Genomic DNA, 24,012 nt, shown 5'->3' on the forward strand with positions numbered 1-24,012 from the left:
GCTCCCTACTCAGTGGGAAGTCTGCTTGTCCCTCTGCTTCTGCCCTTCCCCCTGCTCGTGCTCGCTCTCTCAAATAAATAAAACTTTAAAAAATAATAATGAGCCTCAGAAAGCAAACGAACACTGGTTTTCCTAAAGTTAGCTAGGGCATGCAACATGCCTCTTGGGGAGTCTTCAAGATAGATTATTAAAAAGCATACGTTGAAGTACAGTGACAAGTGCCATGGGGTTTCAGAGTTGGGCCTGGGCCTCACCAAACTGCCTCTTGCAGACCCATGGTGCAGTCCAGCAGGATTATATGGGATGAATGGGCAGGTGGAAGTCAGCTTCAGCCTTGGGCCCTAAAAAGTTTGCACCAGCTTCCACTTCCTTCGTTTATTTTATCCCCTACTTCACCCGTCCTGCTTGGGGCCATCAAGCTAATGGCTTCAGTCCTGACTCAAACCTTCCACCGCATCCCCCTGCCTGTCAGCCCACTGTCAAGGCCCTGCCACACTTTATCAGTCCTGACTTTACTCACCAAATAAGACCAACAACTAATTCAGGTACTTAATTATTTGCCAGCACTCATTCTCACATCTTCACAACTGAGAAGTAGACCTTTTTATTTTTGGTAAGGTACTTTGCATAGCCTGTCTGGTTTCACAGTTTATTCAACAAATGCTTCCTGATGGCTTGCTGTATGCCAGATCCTGGAGGAAGCCCCGAGGTCACCAGAATTATGATCATTTCTGCTCTATGGACCTTTTCTCTGATTGCAGATACAGGCTATAAATAGGTAAGTGGCACTCCTTAGTGGATACTTTGTTTGAGAGGTCAGGGAAGACTTCTCTAGAGGTCCCAGGGACAATTTTTAATAAAAAGAAGCTCCAGCCATGCAGTTAGACCATCGAGTTCTTTCCACACCAGGCATGGCTGCCTTCCATGAGAACCCTCAGCCCCATCTCACTGGACTTCTTAATGCCCCTTGAAGTTTCCTGTACCTCTCTCAAAATGGCATACATTCTGCCCCTGTAAATCTAAAGCAGGGTCCACATTCCACCTGTGCAAAGCCAGCCTCGATCATCCAGTTCACCTGAACGGTGGCTCAGGATCATCCTCCTGCCATTCACGTTCCCTCTGCTGCAGCCAAACCAGTTGCTGGGCATGAGCAGCGGGTTTGTGTCTACACTGGCCTATCATGGGCCACTTTGTTTACAACATTACCAAGAATGCAAAACATGACGAGTAAACTTTTTGGAAAGAGCTCATAATTTGGCATAAGCGGAGCAAGGGACTAATTCCAGGTTCCACTTAACCGTTTGGTCTCAGGCAAATCACTGCTAAACTTCCATTTGGCCAGTGACGACAGAATGCGGGGAAGAGAATCGCCTACCTCTCCTGGTTGGTGAGACAGCCAGCCAGTCATGCATGTTACTTAGCAAACAACAGACTGCATCACTGTAGCAAACACCTGTTAGCTGCTTTTTTTTGTCCTGACGTCGACCTGGTTTCCAGTCCCCCAAAACTGGGTAGCCAACTAGTGTCTGGCTACGTTCATGGTGGAGTGTAAGACCAAAGTCATCTGCTCCCGTGCTTCCCCTGCACGTGGAGAGGCACAGCTTTAACACAAGAGCCCTGCGCCCCAGCGCGACCCGATCCCCAGCGGCGCCTGCCCCTCCGGCCCCCGGGCAGCACGTGCGTGCCTGTCCCGCGCCGCCAGGAGCCCGCGGCCGCCCCGCCCCTCCCGGCATACCGCGCGCCGCGCACGTGACCCCGCCCCCTGCCATTGGCCGGGCGGGAGGGGCGGGAGGGGCGGGAGGGGCGGGGCCGCCGCGGCGCTGGCGGGCCGAGCGCGGCCGCAGTCGACTGCGGGCTGTCTCCAGCGCGGCTGGGAGGTCCGCGCTCCGTGCCGAGAGGCAGGCGCTGCAGGCGTGGGCTCCGCGCACGCGCGGGGAGCGGCCCCCGGAGAGCGCGCGCCGGCAGGAGTGTGGCCTTGCGTCGCGTGGCGGCAGGTGTGCTGGGCCATCCCTGTCACGTGATCGAGGAGCCCGGCGCTCCGGGCACCTGGCGGGGGCGTGGCCCGGAGGCCACACCTCCTTCGGTCTCGAAGGCGGGGCGGGGCCTAAGAGACCGGCCCCTCGAGGGTCTAAGCTGGGGAGGGCTCGGGAAGGGTGTTGGGCACCCCTTAAATTAGGGGAAGAGTGGGGGAACACCCACCCTCGTGCCACCATGGCAGTAAGAACGGGGGTGGCGCTCCTGGGAACCGAGGCCCTGGAGGAGATGGAGGCGTTCGGATTTCCTGGGGGGAGCCCCAGATCCGGGCTTGAAAGGATGGGGGCAGGCAGATGAGCTCAGAGGACCTTGGGTTCCGGTCCCGGCTCGACCTCAGATTGCGGTGAGCAGCCAGGCGAGCCCCTGCCCCTCTCCCATCTCCCCGGGCCTCGAGGGGCCATCCGGGGTGCCAGGCCTCACATCCGTGGTCTGCCGCAGGATGGGCTTCTCGGCCGCGGCCCGGCTGTGGGGCCCGCCAGGGCTACTCCTGACCTTCGCCCTCCACCCGGCTCTGTGCCTGCGCGCGGCCCAGACCTCGGCGCCCCCTCACCGGGACTACTGCGTCCTGGGCGCCGGGCCCGCGGGCCTGCAGATGGCCTACTTCCTGCAGCGGGCCGGGAGGGACTACGCGGTGTTCGAGCGCGCCCCGCGGCCCGGCAGCTTCTTCACGCGCTACCCGCGCCACCGCAAGCTCATCAGCATCAACAAGCGGCACACGGGCAAGGCCAACGCCGAGTTCAACCTGCGCCACGACTGGAACTCTCTGCTCAGCCACGACCCCGGGCTGCTCTTCAGACACTACTCCCGCGCCTACTTCCCCGACGCGGGCGACATGGTGCGCTACCTGGGCGACTTCGCAGACCGGCTGGGGCTCCACGTGCTGTACAACACGACCATTGCCCACGTCACTCTGCACAAGGACCGGCAGGCCTGGAACGGCCATTACTTCATCCTGACGGACCGGAAGGGTCACGCACACCGGTGCGGGTAAGGAACCCATCCCAGAGCCGACCTGCTGGCACCCCTTGGTCGGCGGTACGTGGGGAAGAAATGAGAGAGTAATTTTTTTTTTTTAGACATTTTATCCATTTGTCATGTTCACTGTGACACCAACCTTGGGTATTTGGCATCGTCTAGCTTAGGTACCCGCAAAGCCCTTTCTGAAGAGCATCTCCTAGAACTAGTGTTCCTCAGAAGACATTCCGGGAAAAGTGTCCAGCAAGTGTTAGATGGGCTCCGTGGGGTTTCAGACCTGAACTAGAGCGGGAGGCCCCACAGGCAGGGCTGCCAGCAATCAGTTTTAGCTAGCTTTGGCTTGGGAGAAAGCTTAATGTCGTGTAATCGGCCCAAACTCAGAGTCACACACTGTACTGCCCTGATTCAGCCCTCACGAGGACCCTGGGGGCAGTTCCCTGACCCTCATTTTACAGATGAAGAGCCGAGGCCCAGAGAAGTTGAGTCACTGGTGCTGTTGTCACACGGCCTGAGCCTGTGTCTTCCTGACCCCGAAGCCTGTGCCCTTTCTGCTACACCAGACTGCCTGTCCCTTCCCGGCTCTGGGGCTGCCACTTGGCTCCAGGCAAGTGCCGGAGTTCATCTTCTCAGGCCCTTCGCCGGAGGCCCAGGGAAAGAAGGGCTCCGTCAGCTTGGGAGCCTTGCGTTTTAGACAGTCGGGCAACAGCATAAGGGATTCAGATCTCAGCTGGGTGGGCAAGGGTGAGAAAACAAGGAGCCACAGGGCCTGCGATGTCTTCTCGGGCTGTGCAGTTCTGTTTTCAAAACCGCCTGTAATCAAACCATCCTGCGGGCCGGCGGGAGCCTGCTCCCGGCTGCCCCGAACAGGAAAGTAATGCCCACCAGCATGAATCACGCCCACCCGGGTTCGGATTCTGGCTCTGCTGTCGTAGGAGCTTGGGAGGCCAGGGGCCCACAGGGCCTGTGTCTCCTCACCTGTAAAGCAGGTCAAATAACACCAACTCAGGGCTTCTGTAGGCAATGAAATGATGCACGAAACACTGGGTAGGGGCCTGAGACAGAATTCCTGCTCGGCAGTCCCCTGCATCTGCCCAGCCGTCAGAAAGGGGAAAGTGGACCGCCAAGTTTCATTTTCACCACTGAGGGCCACACTTGGCCTAACTGCTGTGTTCAACATTAGGGGAATTGTTCAAGTTCTCATGTGTCCCCTTCTCAGAGAGTTGGACTCATTCTTGTGTTTGGCATCATCCCAGTACGGGGTAAAGGGAACCGTCCACTGGAGTGGGCACGGGAGGGGCAAGGGTGAAGTCTCTCGGATACTTTGGGATAGGTCAGTAAACGGATGAATGAAGGGATGTTCTCCTGTGGATTGTTTAGGAGCCAGCAGCCTGGGGGAGGCGGGCCAGCCAGGCAGCAGGGGCAGGGAGTGAGTTTCACGTCGTGGTCTTCCAGCTCAGAAACTAAGCCGTCTTCCGTCTGTCCCTTCCCTGCAGCGTGCTTTTTGTGGCCACCGGTTTGTCAGTCCCCAACCAGGTTGACTTCCCTGGCTCCGAATACGTGGAGGGGTACGAGTCTGTGTCCGTGGACCCCAAGGACTTCGAGGGTCAGAATGTGCTGATCCTGGGGCGTGGGAACTCTGCCTTCGAGACAGCAGAGAACATCTTGGGTGTCACCAACTTTATCCACATGCTGAGCCGCTCCCGGGTCCGACTGTCATGGGCCACCCACTACGTAGGAGACCTCAGGTACGCTATGAGCTGCTCATGGATTCCATACCACCAGCCCCCTTGAGAGCCATTCCTGACCCCACTGGAACAAGTGCCCCTTCCTCTGAATCTCCTTGTGCCCCGTTCAGACTCCTTTCTCTCTCCTGGTGTTCCCCTCGGGCCCCAGGGCCATCAACAATGGCCTGCTGGACACCTACCAGCTGAAGTCCTTGGATGGGTTGCTTGAGTCTGACCTGACGGATCTGGCTGTCGTGAAGGACCGCGAGGGCAAGTTCCACGTCACCCTGAAGTTCTTCCTGGAGGAAGGCAACCAGAGTGCCGACGCCATCACCCTCCCCCAGGACGACAACGACAACTTTGCCATGCGTGTGGCCTACGACCGGGTCATCCGCTGTCTGGGCTGGAACTTCGACTTCTCCATTTTCAACGAGTGAGTCCACACAGGGGTGGAGCTGGGGTCACTTCGTGAACCCCTTCTGACACGTCCCCAGGGGCAGAGAGTCACCACCCTGTGGGCTAGCGGCAGGGCTTTCGGGACGGCGCCGTCAGAGTGGACATGGGTGCTGCCGGGTCCCCTGCCCAGGACGTGAGCTCGCTGTCCTCACAAGGATGGGCGGCCCAGAGGCCCTCCATCCTGGAGCACCAGCAACAGTGGGTCTTCATCTGCGTCGTGATCTTCCACCCGAGAGACGGGAAAGGGGGGCTCAGGCAGAGTAAGTACTCGGCATATACTATATGCTTCATAAAATGGTAGCCGCCGACTTCACTTATAATTGCGAGTTCGACTGCTTTGCTTGAGATGTTGCTGCCCCAGGTACCTTGGCAAGGCTTGGTATCAAAGAATCCGTCCAGTGTCTCACTTCCCCTGGCCAAGGCGCAGGCAGACAAGGAGAAACTGGAGGGCCTGAAGCAGATGCCCGCCCAGCAGGTCCCCCGGGCCTGGTCGGAGCCCAGAGCCTAGCCTCAAGTCAGGCTCAAATCCTGGCTCTGTCCCTGACCCACCACGTCTTCACCCTGAGCCTCATACCCGGCTGTTAAACAGAGATCTTCATACCCGGCTCCTAGGGTCCTGGTGTGGTTTTAACACAATAAGCAATATAAAGCACGTACGTACGCTTAGCTCAGTGAGGAGCACGTAGTAAGCGTTTCATACACAGCAGTGATTTTATTAACAACCCCTTCTACTCACAGGTCCCTCCGACTGTCTTCCGGGGGTGAGCTCAGCAAGAAGTACCCGCTGGTCAAAGCTAGCTATGAGTCCAAAGGAAGCCGGGGCCTCTTTGTGCTGGGCACCGCCAGCCACTCTGTGGATTACCGGAAGTCTGCCGGGGGCTTCATCCATGGATTCCGATACACAGGTGAGCCCGGCGGAGAGAACCATCCCCAGGCTTTGTAAACATAACCTGATCTGCAGCAGCCTTCATGGGAGTGCTTGTCGGTAGTCGATTGTCTTAAATTCTGTCTGGGACAGAGGGCAACAGGTCTTCGTGGGCTGGGGATAGATCTAGAAAAGCGTCAGGTAAGGTGTGAAAGCAAGTACATCTAGGGGTGGCATATTACATGCTCAAGCCCTGTGCCAGTCAAGCAGCAGGTATTGGCAAGAAGGCAGAGCTGGAGGAATGCTCGTGGGGGTTCCTCCCCGGCGGGGTGGTCTAGAGGTGAGGCTTCGTGACCTCTCCGTAAGCCTCTTGGACGGCGTGGCATCAGAGGCGTAAATGAGGTGAACTCTTCGCCTTCGTGGGGCTGTCTTAAGGACAAACTAAGATAATACCTAGGAACCTTGTAGCTACGAAGCATCACGCACAGATTCTTTGGGTACCCACATATTTCAATTAAAATTACAGTTGGATTACATCAGTTCTGAGGGCATAAATGTTCTGCACTCCAGGCAGGCTGCTGGGTGGGCGAGTGTTAACAAGGGCCAGTTAGTTGATTTTGCCACAAACACCAGAAGCACCCTGCGTCCTGCATCCCATCAGTTCTGTATTTAATTTGATGATGCCATTAGCTTAATGCTCATTTTTGCATTTTACTGTCCTTCCAGTTTGGCAGGGGAAAGTAGCCATGTTTGATTTCCAGATGATATATTTTATGTCCCATGCATGTGGTCAGAGAAGGAAACCAGAGAGAGAGTATTAGCTGTCTGTAAACCAGGACATCCACATATTGAATACACACACACACACACATCCACATATCGAATACACACACACACACACACACCCTGGAATGGAAGAGTCTGTCCCTTTAGCTGTGTCTCCCCAGTAAGAAATCCGCAGATCCTGTCATTTCCGCTCCATTATTACTGATGTAATCCAACTGTAATTTTCATTGAAATATGTGGGTACTAGGGCACAGAGAACTTAAGTAACTTCCCGAAAGTCCCCCAGCCAGTGGATGGCAGAGGGTAATTTGAATCCACACGTGTCTGACCCTAAAGCTCATAGCCAACCACTAAGCTTCGGGCAGGTGGGGCAACAGTCCTGGGTGTTTAGGCACCGGCCGCTGTGTGGTCACCACCACGAGCCGAGCGGAGGGCCCTGCTGGGGGAGGGCTGGTGTGGCTGTGCACATCCCGCTCCTCCTGCTCCAACCTGAGAAACCGGTCCCAGGGCAGACCAGAAGCATTCAGTAAGGCAGAGGAAAGCCAAAAGAAGAGAAAGTACGAAGGACGCAGACCATAACCGCATGGACGGTTATTCCGAACGCCCAGCCCATCTGTCCCCCTGCTGTATCTGTCAGCCCACCGCCTCCATATCCTGACCCACAGCTTCTTCGTCTCTCCTGACTGGTCTTCCTACCACTGCAGGTCTCTCTGGCTTCCCATCCAGCCGCTGCACAGTCCCCGCCGAAACACCTTTTCCTGAAACAACAAAATCTTGCCTTTCCTGTGCTTACAGCTTAAGCATCTCTCCGCAGCTCCCCACCTCCCCTGCAAGAGCTGCAGCTCCTCGGCGTGCCATTCCAAGCTCTGCCAGGCCCGGGCCAGCTCACCTTTCCAGCCTGGGCCCTCGCCTGCTCCCCAGAATGGGCCAGGCTCTCTCGAGATGGTAGCCCCTTTCGTCAGGGCCCCCTCCCCACGCTCCACTAGCTGTGGTGTTCCTCGACCCTGTGCAGAGGGATAGCTGTCGCTTTTCTGCCCTTAGGTCACTCGGACTCCGTGACAGTTCGGATGCAGGCAGTGAAGGAGAGAGGGCGCTGAAAGGGTCTCCTGCTGGGGGTCTGGGAGAAAGAGGAACTGTGGGCAGGGGAGCGGGGTGAGAGGGAGGCATGGGGTCCGGGGCTGGCAGAGCAGCTGGGAGAGGTCCTGTGGGTGCCTGGAGCCAGAGCTGGCCCCGTCATCCCTGCAGCTACCCTCCGGGGCTGCTTTCGCCCCGGAAGCAGAACTGAGTAGTGTGACCGACCAGGCAGCGAAGCCCAGAACACTGTCCATCCAGCCCTTAGTAGGAAGCTTTCGCTGACCCCACTCCAAAGGCATCCTCTTGGCGCCACACAGGCAACCGTGCCTTGAGTTCCAAGAGGTCCATGGGGACTGGACGTGTGTCCGGTGGTGAAAGATCAAATCTTAAGGGCAGCATGCTGTCCCTCCCTCTGGCCTGATTTCAGTGCGTGCTGTTCACCGCCTGCTGGAGCATCGCCACCACGACGTCGCCTGGCCCTCCACCCAGCACCCCATCTCACAGCTGACCAGCTCCATCGTCCGACGCGTGAACGAGGCTTCTGGGCTCTACCAGATGTTCGGTGTGCTGGCCGACGTGGTCCTATTAAAGGAGTGAGTAGCCTGGCTTCACCATTCACCCTGTCCTAGTTCTTCTCTGCCTGTTCCAGGTGTGGAGTGGCCCCGTGCTTCCCTCCTAAGGTGAAGCCTGCATGGGGGGTGGGGGGGTAGGGAAGATCGATTCTGGGGGAAAACGTCAGGGAAATCGATACCATGGGCTCCACAGGCAGGCAGACAGGCCTGGGTGTGCATCCCAGCTCTGTCACTTTCTACCTGGGTGACCTAGGCCAAGTCCCTCAGCCTCTCTGAGCCTTTCTCTCAGTGGCACAATGGGGATAATCACACCTTGCAGGCAGGAGTAAAGGTCACTGGTAGACCGCAGTTGGCACCAAGCGGATGAGCAGTAAACCACAGTGATGCATATCACCAGTGTGGATCGATGGGCTCCCTCGGGCCAGGACTGTGTTGGCTCCTTATCAATTAAGTGACAGGTGGCAGATCACAGGTGACACCCAGCAAAGCAGGGAGGGAGAAGGGCTGCAGGTGAGGGCGCTCCGAGGACAGGTGGCAGGTGAGAAGCAGGGGGGATCCCTCAGTCAGAGCGGGAGAAGCCTGACCCAAAGCCGGGGAGGGCCACACACATCAAGTTCAGGGACACGCAAGGAATTCACAGTGCCCAGCGCAAGATATCCCATCACCCTGACTCCTCTCTTCCATTCCCATCCTCCACATTCAGACTCTCCATAAACCCCGTAAGCTCTACCTGCAAATTATGTCAAGAATCTGACTGCCTCTCCCCAGTCCCAGTACTGCCACCTTGGTCCAGACGCCCAGCATCTCACCTGAACTAACTGCGGCCTCTCACCTTTGCCCTGTGGTCTGCTTTCCACACAGCGGCCTGGCGGTCCTCTCAAAACACAAATCACACACAGTCAGCTCTGCTCAGTACTCTCCAGGGGCCCTCAGGGCACATACGAGCCCTCCTCAACCTGCCCTCGAGCCCCTCTCCTGCCCCTCTGCCCAAGGCCCCTTCAGCCACATGGGCCTCCTTCCTGTCCCTCGAAGACACCAAGGCAGTCACTCCCTCCCAGGGCTTTTCTGTTACTGTTCTCTCGGCCTGGGTCACTCTTGCCCCAGATACGTTTCAGGTTGCTCAGAGTTTTCTGGAATCTGTCCCAATGGAAGCCAGGGCTCAGCTGTGACAGTAATGGTAAAGTGAGGTGCGTGGGGGTGACCAGAGGCCGTGCACTGTACGAGAGACACGTGCACACACCCGCACACGCCCCCCTCAGCTCTGCTGCCGCACTGAGGGTCACCCCCCCATTATGCCCAGGAACGCCGCGGCATTTGAGTACCTGGAGGAGTTCCCCATGCAGATGCTGGCCCAGCTGGAGACCATCACAGGAAGGAAGGCCAGGCATGGGCTCTTCGTCATCAACATGGAGTACGGCAGAAACTTCTCTGGCCCTGACAAGGACGTGTTCTTTTATGACCGGTCTGTGGGGCACACAGAAGATGCCTGGCAGTCTAACTTCCTCCATCCGGTCATCTATTACTACAGGCACCTCCCCACCGGTGAGCTGGGCCTCAACTGTCCCCCGAGCGCGGGCTTCCAGGAGCTGGGCGGGTCTCTCACCTGTCACACCTCCCCTCTCACACAACTCTCCCGGCTGACAGAGGACACTGGGGGACTCTGCCCAGAAACCGAATGGGGCAGAAGGTCCCGGAATAAGAAACAGTGTTCCCAGATTCTGGCGCATACCGTGACCTGGGCAGGCCACACATGGAGTGTCGTGACCTCCTCCAGGCGCCACACAGTAAGAGGGACCGTCTTGCTGTGTGTCTCCAAAGGAGGCCGAGCATGGAGGGGGAGGGGACCTGGAGACCGACTCTCAGAGGGAACGGGGAAAGGAGCTGGAAGTGGTCCACATGGGCCTGCTGCTGAAAAAGCACAGAAAAACTAGGCAGTGTTCTCAGGCTGTGCTTTCCTTGCTGTGTGGCCAGGGACCATTACTTGAACGCTCTGAGCCTGTGCTTCCTCATTTGAGAAATGGGGATAACAGTAGGATTGTGTGAGGATAAATGACATAAATAACACAGAATGTGGGGCGCCCGGCTGGCTCAGTCGGTGGGGCATGTGACTCTTGATCTTGAGGCTATGAGTTCAAGCCCCACTTTGTGTGCAGAGATTACTTAAAAAATAAATAAAAATCTTTAAGAAAAAAAAGGCACAGAACACCAGCACGGTACCTGGCACAGAGTAGCTACCAGTAGATGACCCTCCCCGCCCACCCCACCCCCCACCCCCCAACCCCCGGGGAACACGACTCCTGCTTCAGAGATTGAAGGGCTGTGACTTGGAAGATGATGCTCTAAAAACAAGCAGAGGTAGTATCAGTGACAGAAACGCAGGATTCTGTTCAGAATCAGAAGCAACTACTAGTCAAAGCTGTCCCACAGTGGAATGGGTCGCCCCTGAAGTCGAGTTTCCCGGTACCAGGATGGTTGAGTCATGGCTTCATGGCCGTCGGCCTGGGACGCCACAGAAGGGAGCCCACAGCAGGTGCGAAGCTGGACTAGGTGAGCTCTCAGGCCCCTTTCGATGCAGGGCCTCTGAGTGTCCTCACGGAAAGAGCAGTTTTGAAAAAGTCACAATGGACCTCAGTCCCTGTGTGCCTTGGAAAGACCCAGAGTGCGAGTGATCAGTCTTGGTTCCGCTTTCTGATCCCACAAGGAACAGATCTAGTCTCTTCCTCATGCCAGCCTTGCAAACACACAGATGGCTATTGAAGAGGCTGGCCGCTGCTCAGCACGGAGTGTGTCGGGAAAGCTGAACGCGCGGGAGCGAGGGAAGCACCTGGGATGTGTGGGAACCATGCTGTCCGTTCCAGGATGGGAAGCCCAGCCTCTGGGCTCTGACACAACTCCCCCCCTCTCCTCCCCACAGAGCAGGAGGTGAGGTTCCGCCCTGCTGACTGGGCCCTGCCTCGGCCCACTGCCATCCACCACATCGTGGAAGATTTCTTGACGGACTGGACCGCCCCGGTGGGGCACATCCTACCTCTGAGGCGCTTCTTGGAGAACTGTTTGGACACCGATTTGCGAAGCTTCTATGCAGGTAACCTAAGTTCCTAGAAGGGACTGAGCTGAAGGTTGAAAAAAGACCATAGATCCATGCCCTGTGGAGTTTTCAGGATTCATATCTAGAATCCACACCCAAGAATTCTGTTATCCACAAGATAGATGAGATGTTCACAGAGACCGTTCCCAGTACGGCACACCTAAAGTCGCTGAATAGAATGTCATTTTTAAAGAACTGGCAGGGAAAAAAAGGGAACTCTAAGAAAAGCATAAAGCCCTTGTTGGACGTGGGATATCTGCCAATCATCAGTAGTAGCTTAGAGCCTGGGTAACTGACCAGTACTTGGGGGTGGGAAGGTAAGGCTGGAGCAGGGTGGGAGGTCTGTTTAGAGACCTTCACTTAAGCTTAGATCTCAGTGACCCAAGTAGGAGACATAAAACATTCTCAAGAGGGAGATGGTGGAGACTCATGCTTTTGGCTCTGGGTAGAATAAGGGAAAATCTCCCCTGAGAATTTCTAACCACTAAGCCTCACTCATGTGAGTTTGAGGCCAAACTTCACACTGGTGTCAAAATCACAGAAGTAAATGCAAGTCTTCTGTGAAGAAACAAACTTTAGAGAAAGGGGCGCCTGGGTGACTCAGTTGGTTAAGCATCTGGTCACGATCCCAGGGTCCTGGGATTGAGCCCCACGTCAGGCTCCCTACTCAGTTGGAATCTGCTTCTCCCTCTGCCCCTCCCCTCTTCTTGTGCACTTTCTCTCTTTCTCTTCCTCAAGTAAGCAAAATCTTTTAAAAAATAAATAAAATAAAACTAGAGAAATACAAATATACATTTAAAAAAAAAAAACCTAGGGCTTGGGGTGCCTGGGTGGCTCCGTCAGTTAAGCGACCAACTCTTGGTTTCAGTTCGGGTCATGATCTCAGGGTCCTAGGATCCAGCCCTGCACTGGGCTCCATGCTCAGCATAGAGTCTGCTTGTCCCTCTGTTCCTCCTCCCACTCTCTCTCTCGCTCTCAAATAAATTAAAAAAAAACTAGGGCTCAAAAAGTTCCCACAGATAAAGTTCCGAGTGAGTTGGACCCACCCCTCACCCCCAAACAAAAAGCACTTAACACAAAAGGACATAAACTGCCACGAGGGAGCATTAGCAGAAACAACAAACTGCTGGATCAAGCCAAAAAGACTATGGGAATTGGAATGGTTACAAACAGAGGATACAAAGTCTGTCTAAAATATATAAGGAAATGGGCGCCTGGGTGGCTCAGTTGGTTAAGCAACTGCCTTGGGCTCAGGTCATGATCCTGGAGTCCCTGGATCGAGTCCCGCATCAGGCTCCCTGCTCAGCAGGGAGTCTGCTTCTCCCTCTGACCCTCCTCCCTCTCATGCTCTCTGTCTCTCATTCTCTCTGTCTCAAGTAAATAAATAAAATCTTTAAAAAAAATAAAATAAAATATATAAGGAAATGAAAAAGGAGATTACCAAAAATATAGTTGGGCAGCATTCAGAAAGACCCAAATAAAACTTCTGGAAATGAAAAAATGTGTAACTAGAAACTCAACCTAGGGGCGCCTTAGGGGCTCAGCCACTTAAGCATTCAACTTGTGATTTTGGCTCAGGTCATGATCTGAGGGTCCTGGGATCGAGCCCTGCATCAAGGCTCCACGCTCAGCAAGGAGTCTGCTTGGGATTCCCTCTCTCCCTCTGCCCCTCCCCCCTGCTCACATGTTGTCTTTCTCTAAAATAAGTAAATAAATCTAAAAAAGAAAAGGAACTCAACCTAAAGATAAAGTAGCACATTAGATAGAGACAAAGAGAGAATTGGTGAACTGGAAGGTAGCTCTGACAAGAGAAGTCTGAGGATCCGGAGGGAGAACTGACAGAAATAGGGCAAATTTCAGTCTTTTTTAAAACCCCCTGACTGCCTAGGATATCTACCCTTTTCTGTTCGGCAACCATATGTTGAACACCAGCTGTATATTAGGTACTATTCAAATCAAATCAGGTTCGAGATGGTCAGTCTCTGGCCTACAGGTTAGGGAGCAGGTGTCCTTGTCACCCCAGGCGACATCCTCAGTCAATTTGGAAATAAAATGCATATGTTAAGAGAGCTGGCTTAAAACAGTAGTGTAGGCTAATCGCCTAAATATATGTGGATGCTCCGAGGTAATTCATAGCACAGGGCTAAGCAACTTTGAAGTGCTAGCATTCTGCAGACTCAGCTATGACCGCACGCTTGCCTGGGAAATTGACATGGTGCAGGTCTAGAGATCTCAGCTACAACATCCCTGCCTGTTTCTCGAGGTTGCAGGAATACTCAAAGATGGCCATGCCCATTAGGGAGCGTGTCCCGCCCTGGGTTATGGCTGCCACAAATGCATCATCAGGCCCTAGAGCCTCCTGGCTCCCACTCCCTAGACCCTGCTCAACACTACAAGCCACTGAGCGTCCCTGCCTTCAGCTTGGAAGCGTCCTCCCAACTCAGGGCCAGCTGGCAGAGTGGGCTTTCCTCCACCCCCATAGCTGATGCGCAGCTGTTAGCGCTGGCCCCGGACTCGGCTGGGCTTCTCTGCCCCCCACCAGGCCCCTGCAGGAGGGGTGACATATGTCATCAGAAGGTGGTGCTTGCCAAGAGGCCACCTTGCTGCCGCTCTCCCACCTTCCCCCTGCACCTGCGGTCCTCCCTGCTCAGAGAGGCTTGTCATGGCCTGTTCTGCCAGGGGCTGTCTGGGCCAGAAGTCAGAAATGAAGTCAGAAGTACCTCTGTGTGTGGCTCCTTACAGCCTGTTCACCCACGCGGGCCTCACAACATCCTTTGTAACGTGCCCGGGTGTTTTGAGATAAAAGACTCAAGACAGTTTTTGGACGTTCGCTCCTTCCCATCCTGTCTCTAAATCCCTGAGAAGACTGAGCCCCTATCTCTTTCATCTGTTCTGTTTTTTAAGTCAAAGTTACATAAGCACTTAGCTAAAAGACTTTTTCTCACTTCCACCCTCAGTCCCGGAAGGAACTACTTCAGGCTCTTCTGGTGGTTTCTTCATATTTCTGAATAATAAATACCCACAGCTGTTTCCTGATAGAGCCAACTTGACCCATGCACCAGCTTTCTGCTGTTCACCAGTGTTATCTTTCCGCCCCCCACAGGGCTCACAACAGTGCTGTGCACAGAGTATTTGCAACCCAGAGATGGCTGAGGGAATAAAGCCATGCAGGCAGCTCTGAGCTCAAAACAGGACTGACCACCAAGCTCCCGGCCCCAGCCAGGCCAGCTTCCAGAAGAGAAGGCTGAGGGTCTGCTCCTCAGTGGCTGAGCTCCCAGTAGGACTGGCTCCCTGCAGAGCATCATGTTGGGCCCAGATCTCTGGGAGTTGAGTCATTTCTGTGGTTTGCTTTCCATTTGGGGCCTCATTCTTCCAGAATGTCAGGACACCCTCCTTTGAACTTCAGGGAAGGACGAGATCCTTGGCTACGCAGGTCAGATGTGAGATCCCCACAAAAGGCAGCTCCCCTGCTCAAGGGGTGGAGGGCCCTGGGTGAGGCCCCGGGGCATCGGCACCCTGGCCTCCCTCCTGCACCTCTCCCCATGCCTCTCTTACTCATTCATCTGCTTTTGCTTTTGTGTAGAATCCTGCTTCCTGTTCGCCCTAACACACCAGAAGCTGCCGCCCTTCTGCCAGCAGGGGTACCTGAGAATGCAGGGGCTCGTGGGGACTGAGACCCTCCGGCGGCACGGAGTGGAGAGCGGGCTCCTCCGGGACTACACCATTGTGGGCAGGCGCCGTGAGGACCAGGGCCAGGGGCCACTAAGTAGCTCTCGGGCCCCAGGGCCTCCGGTCCAGCCCCTCGACAGCAACAAGGAGGAGCTGTGACCACCAGGCGGCTCCCAGCCAGCCCTCTGTCGCACCGACGCATGGTTGCCAGAGACCACTCAGATTGTCACAGTGACCAAGGCCACTCTGAGGGGTGGCCATGCGGTGGTCTCCCCTCTGGTCTGGTCCTTGGATGCCTGAGAGGCGGGATCCCGAGAAGGGCATCCTCTGCCAGGTGGGAGCCGCCTTCCACAGCCAGGCTTGTCTGCAAGTGAACTGTCACTGGGCACCAGGCTGACTCGGGTCTGTCCCCATCAAGTGCCCAGCGGTCCCATTTCCTTCGGGTCTACTCGTCGGATGAACCAGGCGACCGTGTCACAGGTGGTGCTGTCCTCATCATCATAAGGGTTCATGGCAGGCACTTTAAACCGAAGCTCTAACATCCTCAACCCTCTGGGGCAGGTGGGACTGTCGCCTCTGATGAAGACATCAGCTCAGAGAGCTTAGGTGACTCCAAGCTTCTGCCAGGCATCCCTGTCTGGGTCCCCTGAGGCCTGGGCCACTCTGCCTCACCCTGCCCCCACCTCTGTTTCCAGAACCCAGGCTGGGCCAGCCCAGCTTATCATCACAGGCCCGGCTGCTATCACCAGGCAGAGACGGGACAGCTCCTGCAAAGCCACCTTATCTGCGCGGGTTTCTGCCTGAGCAGCAGGACTCAGAGCTGCACCCGCCCCAAGACACACTCCTTGACTTACATCGTCAGCATCTCTGTCTTCTCTCTCCTCCTCGGCACCGTCCCCTTGCCCTGCTCCTGCCCTCTGAAACCCTGAACAATGCCTTGCCTCTGGTCTGCCTGAGCAAGTTTTGTAAAACTGTCCCCAGGCTTACAGTGAGGATTCTTTCCGAGGGGACTGACCTGCTGTTTGTACAGGGAACCTGGCTCAGCGTGTGCAAGGAGGCATTTCTAGCTGCATTTGTGTGACAACGACAATGCCTCTTTCTGGTTGCCCTAGCTGTTCTCACGCTTCCTCCTCACCAGGCATCCACCCCCTTCCTACACTCCCATCAGGCACTTTCGTCCCAGGTAGGAGTAGGCCATGGAAAGCATTTGTACAGAAAATAATCACGGTGATTTTTTTCAAAGCCCAGGACCCTAGATGATTGCTTTTTCATCGGTTCTTACGGGTCCCTGTATCCACTCAGAATTCGAGGGACACGGGCTTTCTGGATCCACGGCCCTTTTCTGGAAACATCCTCTTGGCCTCAACCACCAGGCCCACTGCCTGTCTGCACACACCTCTCCCTCTAGTTGTGTGCAGTTAGAACAGTGACACTTGGCAGCCCGAGCCTGCTGGGGAGGTGCTTACCCTGTGACAATACTTGGCAGAGCTTCCCTGGGGATGGAAGCATCTAAAGATCCCCTAGTCCCAGACGGTTGGGTTCGCCATATTTCTTACAGATGATTTGTAACCCAGATTTGGGCCCCATTACTCACTCACCCCCACCGCTTCCGTTTCCAAGACCTTTTTTGAAACAAATCTTTTCCCTAGGACTGTTCCCATAATGTCAAACCCTGCTACACCCATCACACCTCACCAGCCACTGACGGCAGCTGAACGCCTATCAAAGTTCAAGGTGCTGCAACAAATAATTCACAGACGCCTAACTATGTGACATCTGCTGCTTCTCCCATCATCTGCCAAATTGTTCATTCCACCAAAATTTCAGCCAGCCTTGTTTGTGTTTCATAGGGCATGGCTCCATGGTTCAGCTGATTAGAGATGCCTTCCCTGGTATTCTCCTTGTAAAACTGGTCAGTAATTTGGAAAAGAAAGTAAATCTCATTTCAAATCCCTATTTCATACTTCAGAATTAATTCCAGAGCAATTTTTTTAAAGATTTTATTTATTTGATAGAGCTCAACTAAGCAGAGCAGCAGGCAGAGGGAGAGGAGACCAGGCTCCCCGCGGAGCAGGGAGCCTGATGCGGGGCTCGATCCCAGGACCTGGGATCATGACCTGAGCCGAAGGCAGATGCCTAACCGACTGAGCCACACAGGAGCCCCAATTCCAGAGCAACTTTTAAAAGCCATACAGAAACGGGAAGTGACAAGGGGGTGTTAGAGTAACAGTAAAAGGACTGTCCAACTTCAGAAGCGATGGGGTAATTCCCAGAGAAGAAGGTTTAACATTTCCAGTCTACTTAATTTTTTTAAGTTTTTATTTAAATTCCAGTTAGTTAACATACAGTGTGATATTAGTTTCAGGTGAAATTTTTCTCTTTTTTTTAAGTAATCTCTATACTCAATGTGGGCCTCAAACTCCCAACTCCAAGATCAAGCACTCCGCTGACCGAGCCAGCCAGGTACCCTTCACCCATACTTAACTAATGTGACCGTTTAAAGAAAAGGATAAAAATTAAAAGGCAGACAGCATGGGTAAAATAGTGACAGCAGAATACAATCCATAAAAATAAATAATATCTTTATTACTCAACCAATTGGAGTTAATGAGGGAAAAAAGGATAAGAAAATCATGGGACATTCACCCAATAAAATACTACACGGCTCTCAAAACCTCTCAGAGAAGGTGACAGACCATACCATAAAAATACATGTGTGACAAAGCCAAGCAAAAAGAAGCAGACCATGAGATTGTAGTTGTGAACTACTTATAACTATGTAAAACTAGAAAGCCACAGACGGGGGAGACTCTGGAAAGGACACCTCACAAAACGTCAACAGTAGTTATATTAGGTTTGTGAAGGCATTTTTCTTTCCTTTTCCTTTGTCCAAATTTGTGGTAACACTCCATAGTGAAATACATAAAAATACACAAAAATACATTTATTTTTTAAAAAATCATCTCTGCTCTTGGGATTTAAAATTGCTGGGGGCAAGAGGAGCGGGGAGCCCTCCCAGGGGACATGCTCTGCCCGGTCCCAGTGGTACCCATGGTTTCGTCCCTCTCCCAAGTCAGGAAGACACTGCACCCAGTGTCGAGGGGGAAGATGTGCCCCCCGCCAGAGAAGGGACTTTTAAGCGGTGTGTGCTCCTCTCCTACAGTCTTTGGATTGACTGACCCAGCACAACAGAGGACATCTCTGGAAGAATCTTCCCTCCCAAGAGACAGAAAATGAAAGATCAAAAATCCTTACTTTGTGGAGGTCTCCTGGGTGTAATCTCCAATCTGCTGTAGAGCCCCAAATTCTTTTTGTTCCCCAAATAAAAATGGGGGTATAGCTAAAGTCTGTCTAAAAAGTGAATCACCAAGTAGTGAATTTATCTGCTAAACTACTCCTAACATCTAATCATTTACTAACGTATTTACTATGTACCCAGGACTGTGCTGTGGTTTTAAAGATAGGCTCACAAATTCTTTGCTACTTCTCCTCCAAAGAGCTGGATGGAGCTCATTCCCCTCCTTGTTGGGTGAGAGCAGGACTGATTGATTCACTAATAGCAAACAGAGGAGACGTGACAGGATGTCATTTTCAAGATTAGGTTATAAAAAGACCGTAGCACTCACCCACCAAGAGGCTGTTCTCTCATCACTCACTCGGGTCATGTTGCAAAGACATGCAGGCACATATGGAGAGTTCCTTGTCCATGTGGCAAGGAACTAATACCTGCCAAGAGCCGTGTGCATAAGCCTAGAAGCAGATCCTACTCCTATCCAGCCTTTAGATGACTGCAGTGCTGGCCACCACCTTGAATGCAGCCTCATGAGAGGCCCCCAAACAGAACCACCCAGCGCAGCCACTCCCTGACTCCTGATCCACAGAACTTTGAGATGTCTGTTGTTTCACGCTGCTAAATTTTGGGGTGGGGGGGTGTTTTGTTACACAGCAATAGATAACTAATGCATGCACTAAATAGCTTACCTGCATTAATTTGTCACCACAACCCTAAGAGATAGATAATCCTATCCCCCATTCCTACCCTAGTCTCCCCATTCTTCTGCTGAGAACAATCACACAGCAGTTCTGTAGTGGTGAGGGGCTTCGAAAATCCACTTCCTTCGAGCCATCCTCTCAAAATTAAATCATTAAAGTAAACCACATTACCTATGGGTTTCCTTCTTGTGAACACTGGCTGACAAGAAATTAAGGGACCACACAATTCTCAAACCTAAGAAACAGGAAATAAAGTGTTTGTGGCCCCACCAGGTGGCAGGGAAATGTTAAACTGCTGATTACACAAAAACGTACCCTCAAAAAGAGTATTCATCCACTCCATCAACCAGACGTCCTGTGATTCAGGTTGGGGCAGGATGACTCAGATGGGACGAGGAAAGCTCTGGAGTCTGGAGCATCCACCCCCCGCCCAGGCTCCAGCCTCAGTTAGAATCCTCGGTTCCCTGACCAATTACAACATTATCCCCAAAAGCTAAATTGGATTCTTCCCTAGAAAAGAAACCCATAGGCTGCATCATTTCCCTGCAGATGCTAATTTTTTTTAATACAGTAAAAGTGCTGACTGGGGAAAGGTTTTTGTCAGACTGCAGGCTTTAAAGAAGCATTTAATTCAATCTGGCATCCAGACCGAATGTAAATCTACCACCAAGTGAAGCTGATGAGCAAATATATGAGAGGCTTTAGCCCAAGTATTTAATCCAAGTACATCACATGACTAATCCATCAACCCTGAAATAAAAAGTAACAGATGTTTTTAAGCAGGGAAGAAAAGACCAGCAGAATACCCTGTCTCACTCCTTTCTCAGTTCTGCATACTGATTTGCCTGCTCCTCTGGAGAAAGCCCCGAGTTTCGTGCTCATTGCAAAATGTTTCAGAAATCTGTCACCTGTTTTTTTCATTCTCTTGGCGATATTACGGTCTCAGACCAGTCTCTCAAGTCATTCCCAAATCATTATAAATTAATTAGATGCAGAAAAGTCTCACCACCAGGAAAAAAAAAAAAAAAAAAGATAATGCAATCTAGCTTCAAATGTTTACAGTGGGTTATAGCCCTTCGTTGTAGTTTAGAAATAAAGCAACTATGGGGCGCCTGGGTGGCTCAGATGGTTAAGCGTCTGCCTTCGGCTCAGGTCATGATCCAGGGTCCTGGGATCGAGTCCCGCATCGGGCTCCCTGCTAGGCGGGGAGCCTGCTTCTCCCTCTGCCTCTGCCTCTCTCTCTCTGACTCTCATGAATAAATAAAACATTTAAAAAAAAAAAAAAAAGAAAGAAAGAAAGCAACCATGAAAATGTATGAGATGAGCCCCCTTAACACTGGCTATGTTTCAGTTTCAAATAAGATGACTATCAGGAAAAGGAGAAGTGTCCAGAAGCCTGCACGACGAAGCACCATGGTACATTAAAGATGGCCACAAAGGTTATGACGATTCCTATCAAGATGTGAGGTCTTTGTCCCCTCGCCTTGAATTAGGGTGGCTTCCGGGACTGTTTTGACCAAAACCAGCCACACTGGTTTCTGGACAAAGGCCCGAGAAGACTGGCAACTTCCACTACTTCTCTGGGAACCCAGCCACCACACGGAGGAAGGCCCGTGTAGAGAGTAAGTGAGGCACGTGGCTGAGCTTCCAGCTAATAGCCCGAACCAACTTGTAGCCATGTGGGTGTGCCATCTTGGAAACAGATCCTCCAGGCCCAGCTGAGCTCCCCATGCAGGGCAGAGATGACCTATCCCAGCAGAGCCCCACCCAAATTTCATATCTGTGAGGAAAATGATTTTTTTTTAAAGATTTTATTTATTTATTTGAGAGAGAGAATGAGAGAGAGCACATGAGAGGGGGGAGGGTCAGAGGGAGAAGCAGACTCCCTGCCGAGCAGGGAGCCCGATGCGGGACTCGATCCCGGGACTCCAGGATCATGACCTGAGCCGAAGGCAGTCGCTTAACCGACTGAGCCACCCAGGGGCCCCGAGGAAAATGATTCTTGTTCTAAGCCACTAAGTGTTGGGGTGGCTTGTTACACAGCAATAGATAACAGGGACAGACACCATGGAGAGGCTATAAGGTGGCTTCAGTGAAGTTACACATGTAAAAGCAGGTATATTATCTGTATTAGTAATTGTTTCTTGGTTTTGTTTTTGTTTTTTTAGCGTAGGGGAGGAGCAGAGGGAGAGGTAGAATCTTAAGCAGACTCCAAGCCCAGCACGGAGATCATGACCTGAGCCGAAATCAAGAGTTGGACACTTAACCAACTGAGCCACCCAGGCACCCCTGTATTAAGAATTGTTAATGAGCATATTACAAAGATAATTGCAAAGCACACTCATCAAAAAACTCTTAGTAAAATATAGCTATGGTATTGCACCATTTAGTGTACATACACTGAGGGATCAATTGAAAAGATAAGTGAGGGGCGCCTGGCTGGCTCAGTCAGAAGAGCAGGCGACTCTTGGTCTCGGGGTTGAGTTTGAGCCCCACATTGAATGTAAATGGTACTTAAATAAATAAGTACTTTCTAAAAAATTATTTAAAGAAAAATGAAAGTAAGAAAAGCATGAGCAAGTTAAAGAAAAGAAGAGAGCGCATGAAGACTCAACATTTGTTCTGTGGTTGCCTGAAATTAACTGGAGGAAACTCGGGAGTCTGATGGCTGTCTTTGCCTCCAGAAACCCACAAGCAGCTTGCTAACTCCTGTACATGTGTGCAAGTCAACAAGACAAACCAGTATTTCACTGAGATCAAACACTGCACTTGAAAGGGATTTTCAACCCAACACAACACAACTGGCCCAACACAACATTTTTGATAAAAAGACTTCCCATCTTTGTCAGACATGAATTGATCAAGAAGTCATATGGAAGGATTATTGGACTTGAAGGAAAGGGTCCTTAGTACCAGCATGTTTGTGGTCCACATGCCTTCCTCTGGAGAACCCACTCAGTGTTCACCCAACTCTATGGGACCACCCACCACGGGCCAGACACATAATGCAGACTGGCCAATCGGAGAATGAGCCACAGTTGGGCATGTGACCCAAACAGAGCCAATCAGAGCCTTGTCTGAGGCTCCACGTAGGGACACTAGGAGGGAGAGGGACTTTCCTATTCTCAGACTGTAAACCCAAAGCTGGACTTCTTGTGGCTATCTTTCCCACCACATAGGGAATGAAACCAACATGCTGAGGAAAGCAAAACAAGTGAAAGAAAGCCCATGAGCTCTGCAACATTATTGGAGCCCTGATCCCCCTGTGCCCAAGCTCCTGAACGTGCCAGTTATATGAGCTAAGAAGTCCCTTTTCATGAGCGGGTTTGAGTTGGTTCCTGGAGTCGCCAAAGGGTCTTGGTCTTGTCATGAGAAGAATTCAAGGACAAACACTCAGCACAGCGAACCAGCAACACAAACAGGAAAGTTCATTACAACACTCTTGATGGCACAGAGGTATTTTGTTGGAGGAAAAATATGGACATTGATGTCCATGAATCAAGAAGTGATTCAAAAGAATTGGATTCTGAATGTGTGAAGTTTAGAAATTTCTTATTAGGGTCACCTGGGTGGCTCAGTCGGTTGGGCATCTGCCTTCGGCTCAGCTCATGATCCCAGGGTCCTGGGATCAAGTCCAGAGCTGGGCTCCTTGCTCAGCGGGGAGCCTGCTTCTCCCTCTCCCTCTCTCTCTATGGGCCGCTCCCCCTGCTTGTTGTACTCTCTCTCTCTCTCTCTCTCTCTCTGACAAAACAAGTGAATAAAGTCTTTAAAATAAAAAATTTTTAGAAAGAAATTTCTTATTAAACATACTCACTAGTCCTTTTTTATATATATGCACAAGACATATATTACATTTTCTTTAAATAAATCAAAAAGAGGGGCATCTGGCTGGATCAGTCAGTAAAGCACGTGACTCTTGATCTCAGAGTTATAAGTCTGAGCCCTATATTGGGTGTATAGATTACTTAAAAATCAAATCTTTAAAAAATCCATCAGTCAGGGGAACCTGGGTGGTACAGTCCGTTACTCCTCTGACTCTTGCTTTCAGCCCAGGTCATGATCTTGGGGTCAAAAGATCAAACCCTGCATGGGGCTCTGCGCTCACCACAGAGTCCGCTTAAAACTCTCTCTCCCGGGGAACCTGGGTGGCTCAGTTGGTTAAGCGACTGCCTTCGGCTCAGGTCATGATCCTGGAGTCCCGGGATCGAGTCCCGCATCAGGCTCCCTGCTCGGCAGGGAGTCTGCTTCTCCCTCTGACCCTCCTCCCTCTCATGCTCTCTGTCTCTCATTCTCTCTGTCTCAAATAAATAAATAAAATCTTTAAAAAAAAAAAACCAAAAAAACTCTCTCTCCCTCTCCCTCTGCTCCTCCCCCTGCGCTCTCTCTCTCTCTTTCTAAAATAAATAAATCTTTAAAAAAAGTCAATTAGTCAATCAAAAAGAACTCTTTCAATAAGCGTAAAATAAGGGGCGCCTGGGCAGCTCAGTCGTTGAGCGTCTGCCTTCGGCTCAGGTCATGATCCAGGGTCCTGGGATCGAGCCCCGCATGGGGTTCCCTGCTCCGCGGGAAGCCTGCTTCTCTCTCTCCCACTCCCCCTGCTTGTGTTCCCTCCCTCGCTGTGTCTCTCTCTGTCAAACAAATAAATAAAATCTTTAAAAAAAAAAATAAGCGTAAAATAAGAACTCTAAGTGATAAGAAACATTGTGTCATAATGTAATAACTGCCAGTTTTATTATTCTGGGTTCAAGCAGAAAAACAGATGCCAACTAACACATT

General features: G+C 52.2%; 1 protein-coding gene across 1 annotated transcript; it reads left to right on the top strand.

Annotated features, from left to right (window-relative positions):
• The first annotated feature begins 1,821 nt into the window (after positions 1-1,821).
• On the top strand, positions 1,822-17,837 carry FOXRED2 (FAD dependent oxidoreductase domain containing 2). Its single transcript, XM_045872602.3, has 9 exons — positions 1,822-1,994; positions 2,473-3,021; positions 4,503-4,754; positions 4,903-5,166; positions 5,928-6,094; positions 8,342-8,507; positions 9,787-10,028; positions 11,401-11,571; positions 15,158-17,837. The coding sequence occupies exons 2-9, from the start codon at positions 2,474-2,476 to the stop codon at positions 15,400-15,402; spliced, it is 2,055 nt and encodes a 684-aa protein (XP_045728558.1). The 5' UTR covers positions 1,822-1,994; position 2,473; the 3' UTR covers positions 15,403-17,837.
• The last annotated feature ends 6,175 nt before the right edge of the window (positions 17,838-24,012 follow it).

The sequence above is a fragment of the Mirounga angustirostris genome, unplaced genomic scaffold (assembly GCF_029215605.1).
Source record: "Mirounga angustirostris isolate CCGP_5_RB_7025 unplaced genomic scaffold, mMirAng1.0.hap1 SCAF_5, whole genome shotgun sequence".
In the NCBI taxonomy this organism is placed as follows: Eukaryota; Metazoa; Chordata; class Mammalia; order Carnivora; family Phocidae; genus Mirounga; species Mirounga angustirostris.

Excerpts from the sequence above, each read along its gene's own strand:
- FOXRED2 (XM_045872602.3), top strand. The coding sequence starts at position 2,474 with ATGGGCTTCTCGGCCGCGGCCCGGCTGTGGGGCCCGCCAGGGCTACTC. Across the intron at positions 5,167-5,927 it reads GACTTCTCCATTTTCAACGA|GTCCCTCCGACTGTCTTCCG; the intron begins GTGAGTCCACAC and ends TTCTACTCACAG. Across the intron at positions 6,095-8,341 it reads CCATGGATTCCGATACACAG|TGCGTGCTGTTCACCGCCTG; the intron begins GTGAGCCCGGCG and ends GCCTGATTTCAG.